This window comes from Prionailurus viverrinus, chromosome A1 (assembly GCF_022837055.1).
Source record: "Prionailurus viverrinus isolate Anna chromosome A1, UM_Priviv_1.0, whole genome shotgun sequence".
Classification (NCBI taxonomy): Eukaryota; Metazoa; Chordata; class Mammalia; order Carnivora; family Felidae; genus Prionailurus; species Prionailurus viverrinus.
The window spans coordinates 157,401,469-157,428,353 of NC_062561.1; the positions used below are offsets into that span (position 1 = coordinate 157,401,469).

General features: G+C 35.7%; 1 protein-coding gene across 3 annotated transcripts in view; it reads left to right on the plus strand.

Moving 5' to 3' along the window:
- SLF1 (SMC5-SMC6 complex localization factor 1) overlaps positions 1-26,885 on the plus strand; it is an 85,056-nt gene that overhangs the window by 51,514 nt on the left and 6,657 nt on the right. For all 3 annotated transcript variants that reach the window (XM_047877394.1, XM_047877413.1, XM_047877403.1), the window contains 5 exons: positions 98-229; positions 804-969; positions 8,043-8,190; positions 24,984-25,129; positions 26,134-26,297. In XM_047877394.1, coding sequence (XP_047733350.1) covers positions 98-229; positions 804-969; positions 8,043-8,190; positions 24,984-25,129; positions 26,134-26,297 — 756 coding nt within the window. The remainder of the gene's footprint in view (positions 1-97; positions 230-803; positions 970-8,042; positions 8,191-24,983; positions 25,130-26,133; positions 26,298-26,885) is intronic.

The following is a 26,885-nucleotide window of genomic DNA, read 5'->3' on the forward strand; positions in this document are numbered from 1 at the left end:
ATTAGATTTCTAATAATTCTCTCAAACAAATACTTTGTCCACAGAATATTCATTAAATTGCTTGTATGTTACAAATTATTGGGTTCATGTTCTTCAGGTCTTGTCTTTACAATGAAAGTTTTTGTCATCAAATTTCGAAAAATATTATTGGCAGTAAGGTGCTCCACCTGACCCTGCTCAAATTTTTCTTTAATTTAGTGGAAAGTGAAGTGCGACATCTGAGCCAAAAGTAAGTTTAATCATAAAGAAAAATTTTTCTATATATTGTTTTATGTATTATATTTCTAATTTATGTACATCTAAAAAGTCACCTTGTTTTCTAGTTTAAAGTAGATTTGTTTTTAAAACATGGCTGTAGACATAGTCTTTCAGTAAAGTTTTTTATGTTCTTTATGTGGCTTCAGTTCACATTTTTGTTTTTCACTAATTTAGACATTTGGATAGGTAAAATTTCATATATTTTTCAGGGTTTATGTATTTTTTAATTCTTAAGTAATGGAATACCTTAGTGGAAGTTCTACTGGGTTTTTTAACATTGAATCTGTAATATCCATGATAAGTTTTGTGTATGTTCTAAGACATGCAGTTAGATTACTATTTGTGTTTTTTGATCATTATATTGAATTATGACCATTTTTTATATTGTGCTCTTTATTATAATTTTGTTAAAATCTTTATATATTACACCCTTTCTATATTTAGAAATCACTAGATCATTTTGTGTTATGGCAAAAGATATTATGCCTAATGACTATAGTGATCAAGTTGGCATAAAAATATACTTTGATTCATATTTTCATTAGGTTGTATGACTGGTCAGATTCTCAGAGTCTGAAAATAACAGGAAAAGCAATTCTTCTTGAAATCTTTTGGTCAGGAAATGAGGCCTCTGGGCTTTTGACCAAACCAGTAAATATGCTTTTGGAGTGGACCATATATTCTCACAAGGAAAAATGCAAGTCTAATGATGTAAGTAGAATTGATTTACAAATGAATAATGACCTATGAAAAAGCACATCTTTGAGTTACACATCTTTTGTCTTTATTCTTTGAACAGTTTGAATAAAAGTAAAATCTCTCCAAATGTATCATTGTTTTCTGTTCATTTAGGTTTTATTGTAAAAGATCCTTAGAAGTTGGTTTCTTCATCATCTTACATCTGGGTGTAGTAGCTAGGGACAGTTTTTTGATCATTACTGCTAAGATATCTGAATTCACTTACTCTAGATTTTTTACTTTTGTACAATTTCAATTCTTACGGAACCTATGATTTTAAAAACTGAGTCCATACAATTTTTTGTGTGTACAAATAGAAAGTTTTACTTGTTTTTAAAACTACCTTTGTGGTTGTTAGTTATTTCTTCATAAGTAGATCTTGCTTGTCATTAGAAATTTAAAGTACGGTGATTTTAGTGTATTACCTATCTGAAGGGTAGTTGGGACAATTAAATGCACTGAAATATGTAAGGTGCATTGCAACATACTGTGCCATGTTTTGGATGCATAATAACCATTTATCACCTTTCTTCTCTTGAGAATAATCTGCCTTTGGGACTTAATTGTCTGCTTTTTGTGTGTTAATATCATTGATTTCTGCTTATAATTTTTTTTCAGACTGTTATTTAAATTATAGTTAGTGAACATACAGTGCAATATTGGTTTAAGCAGTAGAATTCAGTGATTCATCACTTACATATAACACCCAGTGCTCATCACAAGTGCCCTCCTTAATACCCGTCACCCAACTAGCCCATGCCCCACCACCTCCCTCTGTTCTCTGTCATTAAGAGTCTCTCAGCTGTTCATAATTTTTTTAGTTCTTTCCTTTTATATCTTGAATATTTGGATCTATTTTCTTTTTAGTCCTTATTTCTAATATACTCAAAATAAATTGCCTTTGAGATTTATTCACAGGTTTTAATACTTAAGTGTGCTGTTAGTGTTTTTTTTTCCCCCAATGTTTTTTATTGTCAGTTATGAATTCTTTGATTCAAGAAGCATTTTAATATGCTTTAAAACTTCTAAATGGATATATTTTTGTTATGATTAATGGATATGTTTGTGCTTTTTTGTTAATTTCTAATGTAAATTATAGTTAAAAAAATGAGCCCTGTATTTCTGGCATGTGAAGTTAACTGAACTTTACTTTTCGAGTCCATGTAAGATCAGAGTAAACAGTATGTTTTCCCCATTGTTTTAAATTCCTCTCTGTCACTTTTAAGTCAAATTTAATAATTGCCTTAATTAATACTTCTGAATCTACTTTGTAAATTTGTTCCTTTTTTCTTTCTTTCTTTCTTTTTATTTTAACCATTTGTTTGTGTAGATGATGCATAGTGTTTTAGGTGGAGAATTCTGGTGTCAAATGGTCATAAGTCTATTCTCTCTCCAGAAAAATTCTTACATAGTTTCTCTTCTCATATTTCCTCTGATTGACTTTTTCTGCTCTACTTTTTTTTAGTTCCAATTAAACTTACTATACTTTCTCCATGTATCTTCTGTGCTTTTTCCCTGTCATCTAGATTTTCAGGTCTTTCATATTGTGAAGCATTCTGGGTAGTGTCTTTTCATTTAATTTTTAATTCACTAGTCTCTTCAGTAGTGTCTAATATGTTGTTAAACATGACTATTGCATTTTTACGTTTTGTATTTTTGCCAGTTTTAGACGTTTTTACTTCCTAATTACTATGACGTGTTTTTATGGTTTCTGGTTGCCTACAAAATATTCAAGGTTTTCTTTCGTTTTTCAACGTGGCAGTAATAAATTTATAGTCTTTGACTGACTGTTGCATATCTGAAGGCTTCGTAAGTCTACCTGTTTTCTCCTGTTAACTTCTCTTGTGTTTTATATATTCTCTTATGAGCTAGTTATCATTTACTATATGCCATAAATCACATTTGAAAAATTATTTGTAAAAACAATAACATGACAAAGACAGAATATCTTCCTCTGGAGAGAATTTCTGTTGCCAGGTTTGAGGGTTCCTGGGTAATCCCAAGTGAAGTACAGGGCTACAAATACAAACAGTTTTTATTAGGCCTTGGGTATGGCTTTTATACTCCTTTTCCTCTGGGCTCCAAAAACCACAGTTTTATATCTCAGCTCTTTCTCTGGATTCAACAAGTGTCCTTAGGGTAAAGTCATCTAGCTTTGAGTGCCTCATTTGGCTTTTTACCTAGATCTTGACTTAGCAATTTCTTAATAGGTTTCCAGAAGATGTTTTACCTATTTTATTCAACATTTTTAGTTTTCTTCTTTAACAGCATATATTTGAATTACTTAGGCCTCTATTATCAGAAACGGAAGCCCTTACTGGTCTTTCAGAATTCTGTTTAGGTGGTACCTGAGGCTTTAAAAAAGGAAAATTCTTTTAAAGGCCCCAAACTTTCTTTAATTTGGCATTAAAAAGGGAGAATTATTTCCGAGTATTGCTTGTCTCTGTGACCAAGGAGTTGTATTATGTGGCAATAACCAAGTGAGTAGTCTTATTTAAAAAAACAGGGTTAAAAAAAAAAATAGGGTTATATACATGTGTATAAGTTAGTCAACATAAAATGATACTTCATCGGCAGTTGAGTTTAATACTTCTGTAATACTTTTAAGATAAAACTGATAACATTCTGGGGTGCCTGGGTGGCTCAGTCGGTTAAGCGTCCGACTTCGCTCAGGTCATGATCTCACGGTCCGTGGGTTCGAGCCCTGCGTCGGGCTCTGGGCTGACAGCTCAGAGCCTGGAGCCTGTTTCGGATTCTGTGTCTCCCTCTTTCTCTGACTCTCCCCTATTCATGCTCTCTCTCTGTCTGTCTCAAAAATAAATAAATGTTAAAAAAAAAAATTTAAAAGAAACTGGTAACATTCTTATTAATTACTGTCTGTCTTTTTATGTACTTTTTAGATCATAGAATCATTAGGGATAGAAAATATTTTCTTATTATGGAGTATTTCTTTTTTATCCATTTGGGTTATATAGATTAAATTACTCATTTATAACTGAAAATAATAATAACACTGACATTTTCACAGTTTTACAAAAGTACTGTCAAAGATAGAAATTTACTCAGGAAATGCTGATGTAAATAATAACAGATTTACCCGTATTTAACTTAAAGATTTTTGTTCAGATTTTTAAATAAATTAAACATTTTGTGAAGCATTGCAGTTGTAGCATCGGTTATAATATTAGAACTTGACAGATTAAACTTTAAACTTGACAGATTAATATTTTATTTAACATTTGAATTGTGTAAATTCATATAAACTGGTTTTTGTGTGTATGTGTTACCTTATCTGCTAGAATTCATTCTTGAACTAATTAAATCTTTTTGGCAGTTTCCAATTTCAAGAATTCCATGCATGTTCACAGACATCATTTTCTGTACTATAAAGCATTTGTTTCTTGATTTGCTGAGTTGAAGCATTCAATTTAAGTCATTAGCTAAACAGAAGTCCTCAGTTTATGCTAATATTGTTTTGTCATAATGTCAATCAGCAAGTGTTGCAGAGTGACACAATGGCAGTGAATTTCATTGTCATTAATCTGAGAAAGCTTTGGGCTTTCCTTGGCAAAGAGCAGAGGTGAGCTGTGTCAAGGTTAGGAGGGAGGTATAAATTTTGCTAAGCTTGGTGGTTAGTCCTACTTTTCTTTGTGATATCTTTAAGTGCTATTTAATGATAACCCTACTATTATAGGTAGAAATGGAAGCTACTTTGTATTTAAAAATAAGGAAATTGAGGCTAAAGAGTTTAAGGAACTTCTTCAAGGTGTCACAGCTTGTTAGGGCAAAGTCTTGACTAGGGGCCAAGTCTCCATTGCAACATACTTTCTCTTGCTTCAGATGCCAGTGTTTTAAACAGGAAGAGGCACATTATGTGTATTATGTTTGCATCTTTCTGACAGAGGTACTGGAGGAGCCATGTGTCCTCTATTGCCATGGGATATTATGTAAAGCCCTAACCTGGGAGTCAGAAGGCCAAGATTGTAGTTTGTTCTACATGATACACTAGTCGGTTTTTGGAAGATCACCAAATTGATTGATTCAATGGAGATTACTTGTACTGGCAGTCAATAGAGACACTAGAGAACTGTATTGACAAAATGTCTGATAATAGACTTTAACACATTAGAAAGGGGATTCTAAGATAAATATATGTCATGTGCAGATCATGTCTATCTTTCATTTGTTTGTTAATTCTCAGGGTTTTCTGTTCTTTCAGCTTTAGCAAACATTTCAGTATTCCAGGAAAGCTTGTCTCCCTTGATGATATATTTGCCATATTCTCACTAATCTCCTTCTAAATCATATATATTCACTCTGTTAGAATTGGTAGCATTATTTATACACTGTTAAAGTCACAGTGAGTACAGTCCATAGGGCAATATCTTGGCCCTGTGGTGACGGTGAGTGGCATAGATAAGAATAAAACGTGAAAGGGTCCAAAACCCTGATTTGAAAGTGTCTTTTTGTATAAAAATTTACTATAATGAATATGTGGTAGTATGGATGCTTAGCTAATGTCACACAGGTAAGAATAATTTTAACAAGATCTTTCTTACCATGGCAAAGAAGCTACAGTAATTCCTTGCAAGTACTACCTGTCTCTATTTAATAACAGTAGTATCAAGGTAAATTGGATAATAGGCACTATCAAAATTAATTTGTGGTACCAAGTACATGTGTACATACATTTGTGTAAGGAAAGAGAAAGGTCCCAACTGGTTGATTTTGTGGGGTCTTTTTTTAATTGATGGAGTGCTGGATTGTGGTTTTACATGAGACTTAGCTCTGTGGGCTAACCTCCTTTTTCCCTATTCAGAGCCTTATGACTAGGGATCTGAAGTGATCCTGATTTATTCTACTCTTGGGATGGAGAATATTTTGCGAAATCAAAATTTGCCAATCTCTCGATAGTTTCCTAAGTAGTGTCATTGCTGACATTCAGATAAACATTTTGTTGCAAGGAACATTCTGCAGCATGGATCTTGATATGATCAACTTTTAGTTCAAATGTAGATTCTCACTGTCCTGTTTTATGTTCTCTTGATAAGTTGAACCCTGAGAAATAAAACTTGCTCAGAGTGATTATCTCCATGTTGGCTTTACAAAGTCAAGAGTTGGCTTCCTGCAAACTACTTTGAAGACTAGCTAAGACTCAATGCCTAAGGGAGTGAGTTGTGGTCAGCTTATGGCTCGGACCCTACCAGGGTACTAGGGGCGGAGTTGGTACTTTCCCGCCTGCTGATACAGCCAGTCCTACTGCTAGCTGCCCGGGTCACACAGCTGCAACTGCAAGACTTAAACACAGCCCTCTAATCAGGGTGGGTGAGAGGGTGGTGCTGATGCCCAGTCATGAATCCTGACCTGGCAGCATCGAGCTGTGGTCAAGGTTCTGTGTTGAGGCTCCTGATGATATTACAGGAAGGGTAGTGCTTCCCTAACCATGCAGCTTAAAATCTCCTCGGCCCCATTCTTCATAGTCTCTCTCTCACATTCTAATGTCCAGCCCTGCCTTAATGCAGTACGGCCATACAGTGTGATAGAGCCACAGGGAACTTGCACACCTACCTAAGCACCCTGACTCTGGGCTTTTCCTCAGTAAACACTGTTGTGGCAGGCCTGGTGTATGTGCTGCTTGCACAACAAACCAGAACTAGAACTTTAGTTTTGAAGTTAGTAATAGCTTCTTATAATAAGGAATGATGGTATTCTTATGAAATATTTTATACTGTAGGAACCTTGTCTGCTGAAGGCAGGAGAAAGAAATCCAGTAGTCTCTGATGGTTCGTGATTTCTCTGCCCTTAACCCCATATTAGGTTTAGTATAGTTGCGGAACATAGCACTTACCATCTATTTGGATACTATAACATTTATTTATTAAAATCTTTTCACATGTTTTGTACCCAGCTGTTAATTTGGCATTTTTTTTCACACATCCAACCCACCTAAAGAACAAATACCGAAAGTAAAGGAATTTCAACTAGTTTTAATGTCATTGTGGAAAAGTGTTAATTTTTAAATCAAAAGTGTTTAAAAATATTTTTATACCTCTTTGCCTTCATATTTTGTGAATTAGAGATTTCCCACATTAGGGTAAAGCATACTTACTGTAATTAAAGTTTGTATGCTTGCTTTATTTTTTATAGGAATTTAATGTTTAGAAGTGATAATATAGAACAATATTCATCTTTAAGAATTGATCCCTATACATCTCTAAATTAGGTAATGTAACTTGATACAGTTTAATAATTAGAATTTTAACCAATCTGTTTCTTTACAACAATCTTGTTTGCTAAAGTTCTTATTCATTGTGTTTTTTAAGTCTTTTTCTGGAGTATGCCATATGGAGAAATGGAAAGTTTAATTTTATATATAAACAGGGATGGCTAAGTCAATTTTTTTTTTAATATCTCTGTATTCCTGTTAACAGAAATCCACAGAAGCCAGATATCTCCTCCATGTTTTAATGGAATTACTGCCATAGTAAAGCACTTGACACTGTTGAATAATGATACTTTATTTTTTTTTTTTTAAATTTTTTTTTCAACGTTTATTTTTGGGACAGAGAGAGACAGAGCATGAACGGGGGAGGGGCAGAGAGAGAGAGGGAGACACAGAATCGGAAACAGGCTCCAGGCTCTGAGCCATCAGCCCAGAGCCTGATGCGGGGCTCGAACTCCCGGACCGCGAGATCGTGACCTGGCTGAAGTCAGACGCTTAACCGACTACGCCACCCAGGCGCCCCTGAATAATGATACTTTAAAAGTTTATTCTAAGCTGTCTGTATATAAGTACTGGAGGTTTTGTTTTATTAGCGGTTTTGTCATATGGATATAAAGATTTAGATATGGATAGGGGGAGGAAGGAGAGGCAGAAAATGGAGAGAGGGAATTAGCTTGCTGTGGTTCTCAGGAACACCTTTTAGTGTTAGCGTACTCTAATTTTAAATAGCTAAGTTTGCCTCAACAAGTATTTGAAATAAACACTAATAAAAACATATCTATTTTAATATGCATTACTAATATTTGTCCCATCTTAATGTTAGGTCTTCAAACATGAACTAGCCTACTTACTCACAGGAATTCTTGGAGCAGCAATAGATTATTGGATCTTCCTTGGTCTGAAGAGGGGTAAAAATGTGATGCGGCACATGTCTGATGACTTAGGAAGTTATGTTTCCCTTTCATGTGATGGTGAGTGTTCTGTGTTGTTTTTCTTAGACCTATTATGTGATTTTCCTTTAGGCAGTCTGTAATCTTTAATGTACATTCATATGAAGCTTTCTTAAAATAGTTACACACACACAGGCATGCATAACATAGAAACAGTATAAAGAAGGTAAAAATTCTTCATCATGAATGTTCCCACGCAGATAAACATTTAACTTTTTTATCTATTTCTTTCTAGTAATATCTAAGTATTTTTATACTCTTGAACTCGTATATATCATTTTATACTCTTATTTTCCTCTAAATGTTACATGAGCCTTCACCCCCACCACATTATTTATTTTTCAAAATATTATTTTGATGACTTCACAAAAACGGAATATTAGATGGTAATGTAGAAAATAGTACCTGGAAATATTTATTTATATGCAATATTATTAATATTTTCCTTAATCATATAATTAAAAATTATAAGTAAACTACCCTATGCAAGTAAATATTTGACCAAATTTTTTTTAATTTCAAAAAATTATTAACTAGACAAATTTAAATCAGTTTATTGTCTTTTCATTGAAGTAGCGGATTAACTTTTTTATGTATGGCGTTTCAGAATCTTACATGGTAAGAACAATTTTTAGTCCTTTTAATACTTATAATCATTGAGGTTGAGTAGAAAGCATTATCCTTCATCTTATATGTGCTATATGAACAGTTCCCAGGTCTGTTCCTATGTAAATACTTAACAGTAGTAAAATGAAATTCACTGACTCAGAATACTTACTTTATAAAATCACTTGCATTAACTTGTTTATCTTATTAACTCACTATCACTGTTTAAAGCTTTTGCCCCCATGTACCTGTTGCTATATAATTTTTCTTACTATAAAAAGCTGCTACTATTTTCAATTGAGTCTGGTGGTGTAGCAAATGAGCCTGGATGAAGCAAAAAGAAGTAATTCATATGTATAATTTTCTCACTCTTTCTCCTCCCCCAATCATCCATTCTAGTTTTAAATTTTCCTCTAAAATAACTCATTTTCACATGCCCACTTTATGAACGGTTCTACCTAACTCTTGGTCTCCAGAGTGGGGGAGACTTCCAAAAGACCTGAGGGCACCATTCCTGAACTTCAAAGTCAGGTTAGGGAACTATGAATCTTGTCATTTCTTTCTTTCTCACTTGTATCCTAACTTCCTAAAATGAATGTATTTTAAAACAAGTGAGTTTTTGTGGCCCTCAAATATAAAAGATAATTTTTTATATACTGCAAAAATTTTAGACTGCCAAGTATTCTTTTTTGTTATACATGTGTTTCAGTACATCTAGGTTTTATGTAAAAGAAAAAGTTCTTGAATATGCTTTAATATCACTTTAATACTTTGAAGAAAGATTCTAGAATAGGAATCCAGGACTAAAACTGGAGTTCAGGATTTATTCGATGATGCCCTCTGCAAACGGAGGTCTCTTTTATACTACTGAACTTAGAAGATTTTTATCTCAAGCATTGTATCTTCTTTTCCTTTTTCTTTGAGCTGAGGGGTGATTACTGTTACTTTTGTGGAGTAGCTAGCCTTTGTTGTTTGACTTTTTAACATTCCTTAGCTCAAATTCAATATTCCTCTAAAATCCTTTCTTATTTATTTCACTCCATTCCTACTGGGTAGTTCTTTTGTTGCTGTCGTTGATGTTCTTGTTGTTTTAGAAATAGCAAATTTCTGTCATTATTTGCTAGCATGAGAACTGAACATTTAGCTAAAAGGATTCCCCTGCTTGTATTCCATAATGAAACTTCTTTGAGTTGGGGGACCCAGGACAGGATTTGCAGTGGCTTTAGAGGCCATCAGTATAGTTAAATGTCTTGTTTCCAGTATGTGTTGGTTACCTTGAAGGTAATACAATTTGTCTCATAGTTTAGCCAAATGCAGAAAATATGAGCCTGTATTAATAGGGTTTCATTATATGTTCTAAGTCAGGTTCAATGCTTTCTTCACTCATATGCTGATTTGCACTGTACTTTAAAGCAAGGTATTGTTATCCACTGCTATTTCTTCCTTTCACATGACAAATTTAAACCCAACAAGTTTGAGCCTATGACTGACTTAAGCTAAAGCTAGATGTTAATGTTACCATTACGATCTTTTTGACACACTGAACAATTACTTTGCTTCCCCCTGATATGTTTGATCACTAGTATTTAAAACTCTAGTTGAGATTTAAACTATATCCATGTTTGAAAAGTAGGCTTAACCCTTTTTTTTTTTTAAACTCTTCTCAAAACACACATAATTGGTCCTTTGGGCTTCTAATTCAGCTACAGGTGGGCAGTTTTAAAAAAGACATTTCTAAAATGGTTCAAATTAATATCTTCCTAAATTTTTGTTGTTAGTATGACTTGATTTGTTACTATTGTCAAGAGACAGAAATCAAGTGAACAGTTTAAGAGAACAGTAAGTAGCTTTTCTATAGTTAATATACAAAATTAAAGTGTTTATCATGGACTTTAATAGCATAATAACTTTTATCCCTACAAGTGGACCAGGTGTTTTAATAATGTCCTTTTTGTCAGTATGTCAGTATTTTGATGAAGAACGATTTCTTTATCTCTGGATACTCCCTTTTTAAAAATTTCTTTGCATTTTTCATCAGGTGCTTTTTGCTTTTCCTAAGTCACTAGTAAAGATGTTATAGTTTGTTACATAACATTTAATTGAAGATAATGGTCCATCTTTCTCATGGCCAACTGTACATTTTTGTTTTTCTTAGTGCAAAAATACAAATCATATTATGATGCTACTCAGATTCAAATCTATTAATTTCAGTTTAGTAAAACTGTTGTTCGTTTTTGTTCTGTAGAAGATTAAGGTAGAAGATATTTCAGTAGATAAGTAAAATCCTTTTTTCTTTCCTTCAGATCTCATGTCTGTTAACCCACATTGATGTCCTTCTATTTCTAAACACTTTGAACAGAAAGAGTTTTCTTATATCCCTTTCTATATTTTAAGATCAGGTGATCTGAAATTATTTTTTTATGCTTATTGAAATTTCTAGTATATTGGCTTAAACCAGGGGTTGGCAAACTTTTTTTGTGTATGATATCACATAGTAAGCATTGTTGGCTCTACAGGCTCGTAGTCTATCCCAGCTCCTCAGCTCTGCAGTTGTACGAAGAGCAGCCATACACAGAACATAAATGGACATGGTGATGTTTCAGTAAAACTTTATTTATAAAAATAGCAAGATATTGTTTCTTAACTTCTAACTTAAACTTATTTTTTCTCCTGCTTTTACTGGGAAGAAAACATGTCATCAAAATGTACTATAATATTTTTTACATCTTTAGAGAAATTTAGTAAAACTCCCTTTACCCTTCGCAGACTACTTTATTATTTTTTCCTGATAAATAATGTTTCCAAACTCTTTTATTTTTTAATTCCTCTCCATTTTTCAGACCTCTTTCATAAACATGTTTTCATAATTTTACTAATTATCTCATCAGAATGTTTCTATTCACTTTATTTATTCAACATATTTTTATTGCTACTCTACTAAGCACCGAAATAAATACTGTGTCTAGTGAAGGGGTGGGTAACAAAACGTGGCCCTTGATTTTTTGGAGTTTTTGGTGAGAGAAACAGACTATAATTAGATTAATGTAAATATATCGTTTAAAAATGCTGAGTGCTTCAAACAAGAAAAACTAGGTGTTGAGATGGGTGAACTTATACTTCATATCAGGTAATCATGTAGAACAGAACCTGAAGGAAAAGTAGGAGTTGGGCAGACAGGGAAACATGTTTGCATTAGAAGACACAACATTTACCAAAACTGAGATAGGAAGAAGCAGGGCCTGTTTGAAATCTTAAGGTAGCTAGCTGATGGCAAGATGCAAGAAGAGTAGCCAGAATAAAGGCAAAGAAATTGTAAGAGAGTTTGCAGAGGAACTCCTAAGCCATGTTGATGAGTTAGAAGCTCTTTTAGGGGTGCCTGAGTCGCTCAGTCAGTTAAGCATCTGACTTTGACTCAGGTCATGATCTCACGTTTTGTGGGTTGGAGCCCCCAGTTGGGCTCTATGCTGACAGCTCAGAGCCTGGAGCCTGCCTCAGATTCTGTGTCCGCCTCTCTCTCTCTGCCCCTCCCCTGCTTGCACTCTGTCTCTCTCTCTCTCTCTGAAAAATAAACAAACGTTTAAAAAAAAAAAGTTTTTTTTAACAAGGGAGTGGCATGACTTGATAAACACTTTTTAAAAAGCCTATCAAATGCTCTTTCTGGGTGAATAACTTCAATTGGATCATCTCCTTTGAACAATAAAGTGCAAGTTATTTCTACTTTGTTTTTGCCTCTGCTTAGAGGTGATATGTTAAGAGATCAGTTGGTTGTAATAAACACTGTGATGATAGGCTTTTTTTTTAATGTATAACTAGAGATTTAATATTCAAAAGAATTCTTTCAGAATAGAAAATTTTTGCAAATCATATATCAGATAAGGGGTTAATATTCAAAGTATATAAAGAGCTAACAAAACTTGAGAGCAGACAGTCTGTTAAAAATTGGGCGGAAGAACTAAATTTGTCCAAAGGGGAATCAAAATGCCTAACAGGCACATGAAAAGATGCTCAGTAGCACTAATCATCAAGGAGGTACAAATCAAAATGACAGTGAGATATCACCTCACACCAGTTGGAATGGCTATCATCAAGAAGACAAGACAGTGGTTCACATGGATGTGTTAAAAAGGGAGCCTGTACACACTATTAATGGGAATGTAAAGTAGTCCGAATACTATGGAAAATAACATGGAAGTTCCTCAACAAATTAAAAATTGATCCACCGTGCAATTCAGCAGTACCACTTCTGGGTACATACCCAGAGGAAATGAAAACAGGATTTTGATGAGGCTTATGCACACCCATGTTTGTCACAGCATTATTCACAATAGCCAAGATATGGGAAAACCCAAATGCCCATCGTTGGATGAATGTATACAAAAGATGTGGTATACATATACCATGGACTCTTATTCAGCCATGAGAAGGGAGGATATTCTTCTATTCACAACAACATGGATGGACCTTGAGCACGTTACACTAAATGAGAGAGACAAGTACTGTATGAAGTCACTTACATGTGGAATCTTAAAAAGTCAAACCTGCAAAAAACAAAAAGCAAACCCCGTAAAATTGATGTGACATACATTGGGTTCTGGAATCAAACGGTCAAGAAAGAGTTCGTGGGATGTCTTTGGTGCAAAAGCACAGCGACAGGAATCATGGGCAGAAAAAGCTACACTGGGATTGTGAGGAGTGACTGATGATACACTATTAAGTTGGGAGGGGCTTAGGGATAGTGTAAGTCTCTAAGGAATTTGGAAGCAAGGTTTTTGGGACCTTGAGGGGCTAGCTGCTGTTTAAGAATAAGGTCATTTACTAATCTCTAGTAAAACCTTAGTCATGAGACTCTTCAGGTGTGTATCAGGGGGCCATATGTTTGGAGGATAATTGCTAACCTATAGCTTGGGGTGGGGGGCAGGGGGGTTGGCAGGGAGTAGAGATAAAGGAAGTTTTCAAAGGGATTTTCGTATGTTAAAGAAAACTTACAGGATCCTGGAGGTTGGGCTAACATCATAATGTCAGGCTAAGGTTGCCTTTTGCATCTAGCAAAGTACTAACACTGAGGCATTTGAGTTCATGTAGGAAGGTCCCTCTGCCTGTCTTAAGTACTTGTCAGTGGGCTGCAAAGGAAATTTAATATTTTTTTCTTCTACGCTTCTTTTGCCTTTGTTTTCCATATCACAGTGGTGGTTACTATAGGATGGGGAGTGAGGGGATAAAGTTGATTGTGTTTAAGGCTACAAACTTGAAGCGAGTAGTAAATAAGCCATAGAGATCTATCTAATATACAATATGATGAACACAGATAATAATATTGTAGTATAATGATGTTATATAATAAATGCTACTTCAGTGGCAATCACATTACAGTATATAAAAGTTTCAAAGTGACAGGCTGTACACCTTAAATTTATAAAATGTCATATGGCAAGTTGATTAAAATCTTTTGATGATCATTCTTACTGCTTGCACAGTTTCAGTATTTACAGTGCAGTAGGTTGTAAGTAGTCAGTTGTAACAAAAGGTTGTAAATAACTCCTTTCTCATTTCCAGTTCTTATAATTGTATCTCAGTGGAGGCTATTTTGGAAAGGTTTATTTGAATTGAGCAGTCTCCTGTATGTGTGGGGCTAGGTGGATCTACTTAACATCTGACCAGAGCCCTTTGCCTATATGGCAGTGTGTTGCCTCAAGGCAAGAAGTTTAGGTCTTTAGGCAAGGCAGAATTTCTAGGTTAGCCTGGACACTGTTTATATTTGGGGCTGGATCATTCTTTGTTGTTGGAGACTGTCCTATGAACTGTGAATTGTAGGGCTTTCAGTAGTAGCTGTGTCCTTTGGCCACTGAATGCCAGTAGCACTTCCCACACTAGTTATGACAACCAAACATTGCCAAATGTTCCCTGGAGGAATTCCCCACCCACTTAGTTCATTCTTTCTCCCTCTTCACCCTGCTATGCCCCCCTCCTGCAGTCAAAATTCAGACAATCAAGAACTGCAGGAATACCAGCCCTGAGCCTTTTGTTAAGGCATTTGAGCAGGATAGGACTCTTGTTGGGTGTCTGGAGTCTTTTCAGCCCAAAGGAACTCAGCCCCTGTGTACAGAGGTCAAGTTTTATACTTCATATTGATATTTAGTTTGTCATTCTGTTCAATTTTTAAAATGCATTTTAACCTGTTATGTTTATTTTGCTGATTTTATTGACTTTTTCCAGAGTTTGTAGTAAGGGAGAACAGAATATGCCACCCCAAAATGTGCCACCTTGGCATGTGGGTTATTTTGAGCTAAAGACAGTTGAGGACCAACAGACTTTAGGAAGAGTTTTATCTCCCCCTTAACTGCCTAAAATAATTTAAGTAACTTTCTTCCTAGACTAGGCCTTCTATACAAAGAGTATGGGCCAGATGTGGTAAGCTGGGGCTAACTTGGCAGGGTCTGTTTGTTCTGATTCCTGTATGTGTCCCATTGTCTCTGCATAGTATGACAGACATTTTGTTACCATACATTTGCTTTTCCCAATTGCCTCAATTGCCAAGTGTCTTTGAACCTCTCCTGTCTGTGTGTGGCTCCTGCATGAAAGGAATTAAATTTGTTTTTCTTCTGTTAGTCTTATGTCAATTTAATTAAGACACCAGCCAAAAGAACCTAGAAGGGTGGAGGAAAAAATGTTCCTCCCCTACAAGTGGCCACAGAAAGAGAATAGTTTTAGTGTCTGCATGGTGGACATTCTGTGGCTGCTGCAGCTGAGAGATCCTGGGACCATTTTCAGAAAGCCACAGAAGGTAAGAATTCTTATCATGTCAGTTTCCCAGATCTCTGCCTGCAGCGTCCAGTGGAAGCAAGAATAGTGAGAGTCCTCTTTTCCCTTTTATAAATTTAGATTAGCAGGAGGAAATATTTGTGAAACTAGTTCCTTGCATATAGGGACTCTGGGAAAGGTGTGTAATTAGTACTCTTGGTTTTGTTTAATTTTTTTTTTTTATTTAAGTAATCTCTGCATCTAACATGGGTCTTGAACTCATGATCTTAAGATCAAGAGTTGAATGCTCTTCCAGTTGACCAGCCAGGCACCCCAAGTTCTCTTGGTTTTTATTGGTCATTTTCCTCTCAAAGATGGTCACTGTTTTTCTTTGTCTCTCTGTTGTGTTATTATTCATAAGGAGGAAAATTGTAGGGTGTAACAAACACAAGCCCTATAAACCTGCTATTTGAGCCACTGACCTCACAGACTAGTGAGTTCACGGTTCTCTGACTCTTATCAAATTGGCATTTGTTTAGACAAGCTTTGTTGTGCGTTAACATGCACATAAGGTGAAGACTTTTGGAAGCCAAAGCTGCAAGATTGGTGGGCACGGGTCAAGCACTTAAAAGCTATTAGAGTGCTCACTACCTAACTCAGTGACCCCATGTTAGGATAAGTTGGTCCTAGAATAGGTTAGATTGGCACTAGGTCACCCATCATCCTCAAGATAATTTCTGTGCAGTGAGGTTCTTTGATTTAAAATAACTCAAAATTTCCAACTGAGCAACATGTCCCTATTAAGTATTACTCTGGCTCTGAGAGCCCTGAGGCTCAGTTAGTGTACATATAAGAAAAACTGGATGAGGTTTTACTTTTCTCTCATTCTGTACCTTGAGAACTTGGCTTTGTGACCAGTGAGAATATTTTCTATCCTCTCTGCCAGGTGCAAGGCGCACATACCAGCATGCATCTTGGTGGCCACTCAAATAGACTGGAGTTCCGAGACATGAAGTCACAAGCAGCACTCTCTTTCTCTGAGTGTGCAGTCTATGAGGGGAGTTTGTTATGAGAGGTCCCACTCAGTCCATAAGGGGTTTTAGCCGTCTCAACCTGTGTCATTTTGTCAGTGCTAGAAAAGTCCCATTCCAGTAGCGCCTGCCTGGTGTCATAGATTAGCATGTGTGTGACTGGAGATGTCTCACATTCTCCTTGGAAACCTGAGACAGTGTTATCATTATACCATTTTTACTGTAACAACTTTTGTAGACTCTTTGAGTGAACTTCTTGAATCATAGGGGCTGCCTCTTCTGTACCCACTTGAGGAATGTCTCTTGTGTCCATGGTAAAAATTGATTCAGAACATAGAAAGTTGCTTCCGGGTTTTTCCACAAAAAGGCTTATTAATTTGAGTTGCTATTAAGATTAATACACAGTCGTTCTTGTCAATGGCCAGACAGTAGATACTTTATAATACAAAAATATATAATTGGTTATATTTAAAAGGAAAAATTTTAGAGAGATGTCATCTTAAACAGTTGGTGCCTTTGGAATGACCAGATTTAAAAAGAGGACCTAAAGGGGGCACCTGGGTGGCTCAGAAGGTTAAGCATCTGACTCATGGTTTTGGCTCAGGTCACGATCTCAGTTTTGTGAGTTCGAGCCCTGCATCAGGCTCTGAGCTGACAGCGCGGAGCCTGCTTCAGATTCTCTCTCTCCCTATTTCTCTCTCTGCCCCTCTCCCTCCCCCACTTTCACTGCCTCTGTCTCTCTCAAATAAAATAAAACTGAAAAAAAGAGTTTAAAAAAAAGGACCCAAAGGAATATAATCAGTAGCCTTAGGGACTCCTTTACAAGGTTAAATAACAGAAATTAGAACAAAAATTATAGTACACATCCAGTGTAAATTCTCTGTCTTAAATTCCAGTCCCATCTCCTCAGCAAATTCCCTAACTCCCCGAATTCCCCTGCCTTCCCTAGAAGATTCCGTATACACCCAGCTGCCTGTATAAATTTTACTTTCTCTAAAAGATTTGCCTGGAGCTTTTCAGTTTGTACTTCAGACGCGAGTGTACAGGTTTCTAGTTTAAATGCTGAAGGCTGGGAAGTAAATTTAAACAGAAGCACCTGTGACAGGCAGTAGGCCTCACTTTACTATTTCATACAGTTCCTCCTACTTCCCAGGGCTTTGTAATCAGGCCCTGCCAGCTTTGGGCCTTCCTATGCAGTGTCCCTAGAGGATATATCCTGGAACCCCCACTGCAAAGAATTCATGACCCAAGAACAGGAGCAGATCTTTCACATTATAAAGCCCTCTTACCTCCACTTTCAGAAGACATACCAAATTTAGAGAGCAGAAACATTAATGGCCATTCACAACACTACTAACAGAGACCTTGATTAGCTGCAAAAGAGTGTTCTCCCCACCCATGATGTCGCTGTAGTTAACTGACAAGCCAGATGGCTCCCTGAGGAAAAATCTGCCTCCCATAGGAAACTGGTGACCACAAAGTATCTCTTAGATCCTCCAACAGATGATCAGCTGAAGGCCTGAAGGCTGGTGTTTGGGATCTGATAGAAGCAATAGTAGAGGCTTTTTCCCCTAAGGTGAATTGGTCCAAGGTTGAATTGTACAGTCTGAATGAAGGCCTTTGTGTTTTAAAATGCTTAATAGAAACTTTACAGAGGCATATTGCACTAAACCCTGAAGTTATAGATAAGGGAATCTTTTGGTTTCTATCTTAGTCGGAAATCCTTTCCATGATGCAAGTCTTTATCTTACAGATCTTTGCAAAACCAGAAATGAAGCCCTGGAAACAATTACCAACCCTCAAGTCTCCCTTATAAATCTGTGTAGATACTGTAAAAGATTGGGACATTGAAAATAGAATTGTCCCTCACTTAAAAAGAAGGCAAAATTTAGATAGTAATTACCCCACATCTCTGATAATAGGCAAATGTATCCCAAAAGCTGAATCTTGGAGAAAACTATGGATACTTTGTGCTTTTGTGATGTGAATTTTCTACCCCCAGATCCTATAAGAACTAAGAGCCATTCTTTGAAATGCAAACTTTAGGAAAAAGTTTTTTATCAAGAAGGAGGGAAAAAGGAGCTTGGTGGAAATAAGGCGAATAAAAAATCTTAAGTGTCATCTCCATAAATATTGAAAAGCTTTAGCCATCTGAGCAGGTGATTTAACTTATTTCAACTGTCAAAACAAAATTTGGATCCAACTGCTCTTTTAAATACCAGTAAGGTTTGCATTATCATACCCATCTCATGGCTAAAATTTTAAAACAGCTATATTGTGTGTGGTAGATGTATTATTCTACCTCTGGATAGTGTTGCTAATACCAGTTTTTAAAAGAATTCTACTTAATTTGCTCAAAAACAAACAAGTGCTTATATGGATTAAGTAATCTTAAAATTCTGAGAAATACATAAGACCTAACACAAATGCCTTTTAGGTCCACATAATTTGGAAAAGCAGTTAGTATTAAAGCTAGTTTAAGTTCATTGGTTTAGTTACAATAGACATGTCTTTAAAATTATCAACACTGAATATAATGCAGACATACAACTTACTGTACCTGAGTTTATTAGTGAAATAAGTTCATGTTATCTCTGTTAAAATATTTGTCAGCAAGAAAAATAGGTTGGGATGGCTGACTTTGTCTATCTCATGACATTTTCATGGGTAATCCGAATATAATTGTTGGGAGCAAGTGATTTAGGTAGATGTAAGTGAGATGAGAATTGTTAGGTGAATTTTTTCCACAGTAATTATGTTTTATGGTATGTGTACTTAAAAAGCTTTCCAAATCTCTTTGGTAACTTCTTAAATCCTTAGAGTTTTGTTTGTAAAGTCAAGTTACATTATAAAAATTAATTTCTTTAAAAAAAATGTCTTTTTTAATGTTTATTTTTGAGAAGGAGAAACCGAGCACAAGTGGGGGAGAGGCAGAGAGAGACAGAGACACAGAATCTGAAGCAGACTATAGGCTCTGTGCGGACAGCTCAGAGCTGACAGCTCACAGCCCCTGATGTGGGGCTCAAACTCACAAACCGTGAGATCATGACCTGAGCCGAAGTCGGATGCCCAACGGACTGAGCCACCCAGGTGCCCCCTTTGTTTTTTTTAATTTTTTAAAGTCTATTTATTTTGAGAGAGAGCATGCAGGCAGGGTAGGGACGGGGGGGGAGGGGGGGTGCGGCGGAGAGAGAATCTCAAGCAGGCTCTGCAGTGTCAGTGAAGATGTGGGCCTCAAACCCACAAACTGGGATACCATGACCTGAGCCGAAATCAAGAGTTGAATGCCACCCCAACACCCTGGTAGAAATTCATTTCTAAATAAGATGGAAATACTAGATCATTTTTAAATAAGATAAAATACTACAACATTAATTACCGTATAAAGTTTTATCCCCTTTTGGATTCACAGAGGAACTAAAGATATTTGGTGTGTTAGTAAACTTGTCTTTTGTCACTTTGGCAAATTTACTGTGAGGAACAATATATTTCTAGATATTATTGAATGTGTTCAAAATTTCTTGGTAATGCTACAATTGTCTACTTCTTAGTTTTTACTAGAAATTAACATTTCTAAGGGTTAAGAATTTTATTTAATATATGTAATTAAGACTACTGGAAATAATAGGGGTGATAACTGCATGCAAGGAACAAGTCGAGTTTCTGACTAAGAGAAGGTATGAGGTATGGAGATGTGTTTTTGGTAAGAGAGAAACAAGTAATTTTTTCCTAATTGTTTCAGAATGGGAAGGAGAGAGAATTTTACCTTCGAGGTCAAGTTGGCTAAAGTTAAATGAATTTATTATGAGGGTTTTACAAAATAACCTTCGAGGTCAATAATGTACTTTAAGTACAACTGAAAGTATTATTTCATCTGCTAAAAGGACAAAGTTTTCTTGGACCATCCGATTTTCTTTCAATAATGTGAAAGGTTTTTATTCACCTTTTAAATAATCTGCCTAGGAAACAACAATTCTGTGTATTATCAAAATAATTTCCTCTGTTGTCTTAACAAGTTTTTGATGACTTAAGAAAACAGAGTGTTCTCTATTGCCAAGGTGTTTTGTTTTTTGTTTTTTGTTTTTTTTTCTGACTACTTGAATTTCTATATTTGAGTGCAAAATCTTTGTCACTTTGGTTATCTCACAGTGGCTTATGATACTGTTTGACCAAGCGTTCTAAAATCTTTTTTTTTTTTTTTTATGTTTATTTTTGAGAGACAAAGAGAGACAGAGCACAAACAGGGGAGGGGCAGAGAAGGAGGGAGACACAGAATCCGAAGCAGGCTCCAGGCTCTGAGCTGTCAGCACAGGGCCCAATGCAGGGCTTGAACTCACAGACCGCAAGATTGTGACCTAAGCCAAAGTCGGATGCCCAACCAAAGGAGTCACCCAGTCTCCCCTAAAATCTTTTGATACTCTAACAAACTTCTCAAAATCGAATTCTAAAGCCCTTTGTGACTTCGAAGTAAATTTGCGATTTTGCAAAGGATCCCTGGAGTATTGCAAAAGATATGTTCTTTCTCCTTGTCAAATGTGCATTTCTGAACAAATTAGGTTTATTTGATAAGTCACATGGGAAACACTGTCAAATAAGAAGTAATACTTAAGCCTTCTTTATGTTGTTTTTCTATAGTTGTATGTAAGTGTTCCAAAAATAATGTAAAATACCCAGAAATGTGATATGTGCTGGTATAATGTTGTCACTTGTAATTCTAGTCTTCATTTTTTTTTTTTACTTTTTTAACATTCATTTATTTTTGAGAGAGAGAGAGAGAACGAGCAGGGGAGGGGCAGAGAGAGAGAGAGGGAGACACAAATCTGAAGCAGGCTTCAGGCTCCGAGCTGTCAGCATAGAGCCTTGATGTGGGGCATGAACCCATGACCATGAGATCATGACCTGAGCCAAAGTCAGACACCCAACTGACTGAACCACCCAGGCACCCCATTCTAGTCTTTACCTTAAGATGTGTGCCAGAGAGATAACCAAATAACCAGGGCCATTTTTAAGTTTGTTATTTACAAAGAGTTACTGTTCTGCTCTGTTGCATTGTGAATATGTTTCATCCTCAGATTCATGGAAAGGACTCTGACAAATACTGTAGTATATTGTTTCTCATAATTTTAAGATCATACCATTTAATTGGGTAAGGATTTGCAGAACTCTGATGGAGAAACATCATTTCCTAAAACTGCAAACATAAGATCCTGATCAATAAGCATTAATTTTATGGGACTGAATGGATTAATGAGGATGACTATAATTTTTATAACTGTTTGTTTGAAACATTACTGTTTTTTAATGTTATGTTTTTCCACTTTTAAGGAAACTTTATAACAAACTGGTAAAGTATACTTTTGTAAGCAAAGACAAAACCTTAACCTTTTCTCCCTACCTGATCTCTCTGGAACTCAGAAACTTCTTAGTATTCTTATTTTCATGACAGTATAGTTATTTGCATAAGTTCAATAAGAATCAGTTCTCCTTGTAACAAGACACAATTGGATACATTGGTTATGTTGCCAAAGTTTTGGCTGGAATGTCATATTTGAGAATGTGCATAGAATCGCATTATGACCAGACAGCTTTAAGGAACTAAAGCGGACTTCATGAAGCCATTAAATCCCCTTGGAAAAACAACCTGGTACCTTGCTTTCAGGATTCCCAGCAGCCTTACCAGCTAAACAAGGTCACTTCCTAGCAGGCTCAGAAACCTTGGGATATTTTGGAGACCTCAGGAAAAGAGGAATTTATCCACGTCTATAGGTATAGCAGGCAAAGTCTTATAGCAGGAACTTTGCTTGGCTTCCTAGCCTCAAGAGTCTTTTGAAAGTTGAATCAGAGTCATGCCTGGCTGGCTCAGTCAAAGGAACATGAACTCTTGATCTTGGGGTCATGAGTTCAAGCCTCATATTGGGTGTTAAGATTAGTAAAAAAAAAGAAAAGAAAATTAACTTTTTAAATCATAAAAAATAAAAGGTCAATCTGAAATTCCTTATGAAAAGTTCCAGCAGATTTAAAAGAGCCTGTATGGTCAATATCTATTCTTGCTGCACTTATGTAAATAATCAGCCACGTTTACTAGACTTCATTTGCAAATGAATTTGTCTCATTGTGGTTATATTTGATAAAATGAGGGTGACTGTAGAAAGAAAAATCGTTTCCATAATACACTTTTATGGATATCAGATCCTGTTTCTGTTAATTGCCTTTGAGGTCCTGTTTTATACCTGTAAACTGGACTAGATGCTGAATTCTTCTAGTTCCCTCCAATATTTGGCTATAATTCTCCAAACTGGCCTTTCTAAGTTTTTTTCCCACCTTTCTGACTTGGAATTGTTGAGAACTGAAATATCCCTTTTCCTGAAGCTGTGCAAGCAAAAGCTGGATAGCTTGATATAAACTTTATAGAAATTACCACAGCAGCTCCTGCATGGATGGTCTTCATACCTAATGCTGTATGGCCACTCAGAAAACTCACCAGAGACATTCACACTGCAAACGAGGAAAATCTGTCAGATTGCCACTGCCTGCACTTGTTCAATCTGAAGGTGTTTTGAGCCAGACATCTAGAAATCTTGACTGGCTGCCTTCACAACTTAGAGATTTCGATTATAGTCTGTCCCAGCCATTAACTTTTGCTTCCATAGAAATAACCTTAGTAAATTCCAGATTGTACAATGTAAGCCTAACTTTGGGAGCACACCTGTATTACTACCTCCTGAAATGAGACACAACTCTTTTCATTGAACTGACCAGTTCTCAGGGCTAAGAGACTGGTTCAGTGAGATGGAGCAATCTATCAACTCAGCTTCTAGAATGCTAAACTTCTTGGGAAGTTTCAAAGGCTGGACTGAAGGGGAGGAAAATATGCCACCCGAGAATGTGTCACTTTGGCAGGTGGATTATTTTGCACTAAAGATAATCAAGTATCCAAAGACTCGAGGGGCGCGTAGGTGGCTCAGTTTGTTAATTATCTGTCTCTTGATTTCAGCTCAGGTCATGATCTTGCATTCATGGGTTCGAGCCCTGCATAGGACTTCACATTGACAGTATGGAACCTGTTTGAGGTTCTCTCTCTTCCCCCCTCTTTCTGCCCCTCCCACACGTGTGCTCTCTCTCAAAATGGATAGAGGGTTTGGTCCTGAAAGAGAAATATCAGCAGAGGTAACTATAAAGAGTATAAGCTAGGAGTGGTGAGCTAGGGGAAGTTTAGCAAAGCCTATTTGTTCAGATTCCTCTCTGTGTCCCATTGTCTCTGTATAGCATGTCAAATATTTGTTTACCAAACATTTGCTTTTCCCATCTTCTGTAAATTGTCTTCCTTCCCTGTGACCCCTACCTCCATTCTCCTTAACTAGGATGGCATGTAAACCTTAATTACCTGTCTTTGTACCTCTCATGTATATGAGGCTCCCATATGAAAGGAATTAAATTTGTTTTCCCTATGTTAATCTTTCTTATGTCAATTTAATTAATAGACCCGCCAAAAGAACCTAGAAGGGTAAAGAAAAAAAAGTTTTCTCCCCCACAGGAGTGAATCTGCCATATTGTATAATATCACAACTTTTTTGTCCTGTTTTAATTTTAGCTCTTTTAGCATCTTGTTGATTGGTCTTGTTTATTCTTTATATTCCATTCTGTTACTTATACAGAAAGTATCAATGGAGAATTCATAGCATCGAATAGATTATTTTATGTGGCAGATAGTCCTTTATTACTTTCAGTTCTTGTGTATATTTATGCATTTCCATGTTATTGGAAAACTTGAGGTTTTTGGTAGAAAAGATTTGAGTCTCTTGGTGTTTCATTTTGGTTTTGTCATTTAAAATTATAGCCCCCTCCCCTACTTCCTATATAGTAGATGGGTACAGACTTCTAAGGATGTCCTCATACATTCTCTTGTCTTACATTTTCCCTTCCTTTACATTTACTCCTCCTCCGCAGTGATAGGATTCATGGATGTTGTCAGGGGAAAGGGCCTAATTTCTTTCTTCCTGTCATCTCAAATTAAATAATATATGTGTCCATTAAAAAACCAAGTACTGGTTCGCCAAAGACAACCCTATTGTGTGAAGATATCTTTACATTAGTTGGAAAATATAGTGATAAAATCCTATACCTATCTATTCATATATCATCTCTCTGTTCATGTGTGTGTGTATGTAATTTCAAAACTTTTATTTAAAATAATAAAAATTAATGATTGTTTCAAATGTGAGAACATGCACCATAAAAAAAATAAAATTTCTAATTTCTTGAAAGACAAGTATCATCTTAGGAGTATCGTCTGTTTTTTGTGCTTTAAAATCATATGGATGAATCTTACTGGTGTAGGAGTCATCATTTCAATGAATGACACTCATGCAGAAATACTCTGTAGAAAGAAGTTTTATAGGGTGTAGCAATAACTATTTTTATTTCTCTTGCTTTGTACAGACTTTTCTTCACAGGAATTAGAGATTTTCATTTGTTCCTTTTCCTCCTCCTGGCTTCAAATGTTTGTTGCAGAGGCAGTCTTTAAAAAGTTGTGTTCACAGAGTTCCATCAGCATTTCTTCTGAGCCACTCTCTCTCCAAAAAATGGTAAGCACCAGTCTGTTCTAGTTCTTCTAATTGCCAAAAGATGACTTCATAAATCCAACTTTAAAATGTTTTTGTTATTTCTAATAATTGGGCAGAGCTTATTAACTCTAAATCTTACAAATTTATATAAATCTATATAACCTTTCAATTCTGTGTAAGAGTGGGTATTTTCTACCTTGAAAATGAAGTGATTAGTGAATAGAAATTTTAATTATGTATTTGAGAGTAATTAAGGATTGATAACAGAAAAATAATACAAAAATCTTTGTTTCCTTGCCATAGCACATAAAATAATAATTTCGGAAAGATGTAGATCCAAAAAAATTTTATGTAGTATTTAATGATACTTAAAAAGCAAAATGTGTCATTGATGCCACAAGTTATTCCTCTTTATCATACACACACACACACACACACACACACACACACACACACACAAGCTGCGTTTGATTCAAGGTTTTCCAGTTTTATCTTGTCTGTCTTTAAGATCTACTGTCTTCGGTGTCTTCAACAAATGAGAAACATGCTTGTTTATTGATCAAATTGGGCAAATACTGTTTTGCAGCAATCCTTGTCTTCACTGACTTTTGCTCTTCTTATTCTACTTATTCCAGACTTGTTTCATGTCGAAGGAAGGCATTACCAAAGTGGAAATGACAAAATACTGGTTGTACATAAACCATAAATATTTAAAATATGCAAATGAACTATAACAAGTTGAACATTAGGCTAATCAGAAGAACTTTGCTAAATGAGCATCAAAAGTGAATTTGAAAAAATAGTTACTTTCAAGAAGATGTTTTTCTTTTTACGTATGTCATATTAATGACATGGAACTAGCGGCTTTCTTAATATCTTGGCATGTTCAAATGAGAAAGGGTAGCAACCATAGTGATTAAAACAAGAAAATATAAACTAATGGTGAAATGAATCAGATAATTTCTTTTTAATGCTTTTCCAGGTCTTTGTAGTTGAGAAAGCATTATAATATTATTTTGCAACAGGTATATTCCTATTTGCCAGCTTTGGGGAAGGCTGGTGTGCATGGGGCTGGAAAGATACAGATATCAAAGAAAATAGGACAGCGGCCTTGCCTTGAATCTCAGAGAGCCTTGTTAATGCTGAATGGTGCGAAACAGAAACAAGTGGAAGGGCTGCCAGAATTACCGTAAGTGATGGTCATGTATCAACCTTTTTTTTTTTTTTTTTTTAAAGTACGGCCCTTTTTTGGACACGTTAAGTCTTAAACTTAATACTTACCTGTGATCTTGTCTGAATTATACTGAGTAGCACATAACTCAGTTTGAGATGTATAAATAAATACATATGATCAACATTATTACTTTCTTTAATGCAGGGTGTATGTTTCATATTAAGAGCAAGTGCTTCCCAAAAGAAATAAAACTGTTTTTCAAATTCTTTTACACCATTTTTGCCTGTGATTTAAATTACCACTTGTATATATAATATGATAAAGATAGGATTTCAGAATCTATAGTCATGTAGGATACTCTGAATTGTTAACAGTAGCTTTCCCCAAGTGAGATACCTCTTCTAAAAGTTTACTGTATAAAATTCAGAAAACCTTAAAATGTTTTTAGAAAGAATAGGATCAGAATATGAAAATAAGAATGGGGAACAAGGGCCTGCATTTGGATCTTAGCGCTTGGCTTTTTTTCTCTCTGCCAAATGTAGTTTACTTGGTCTCTTCCTCTACGTGACAGTCCACATTCATAAATTTTTCAGTGGGCAGTTG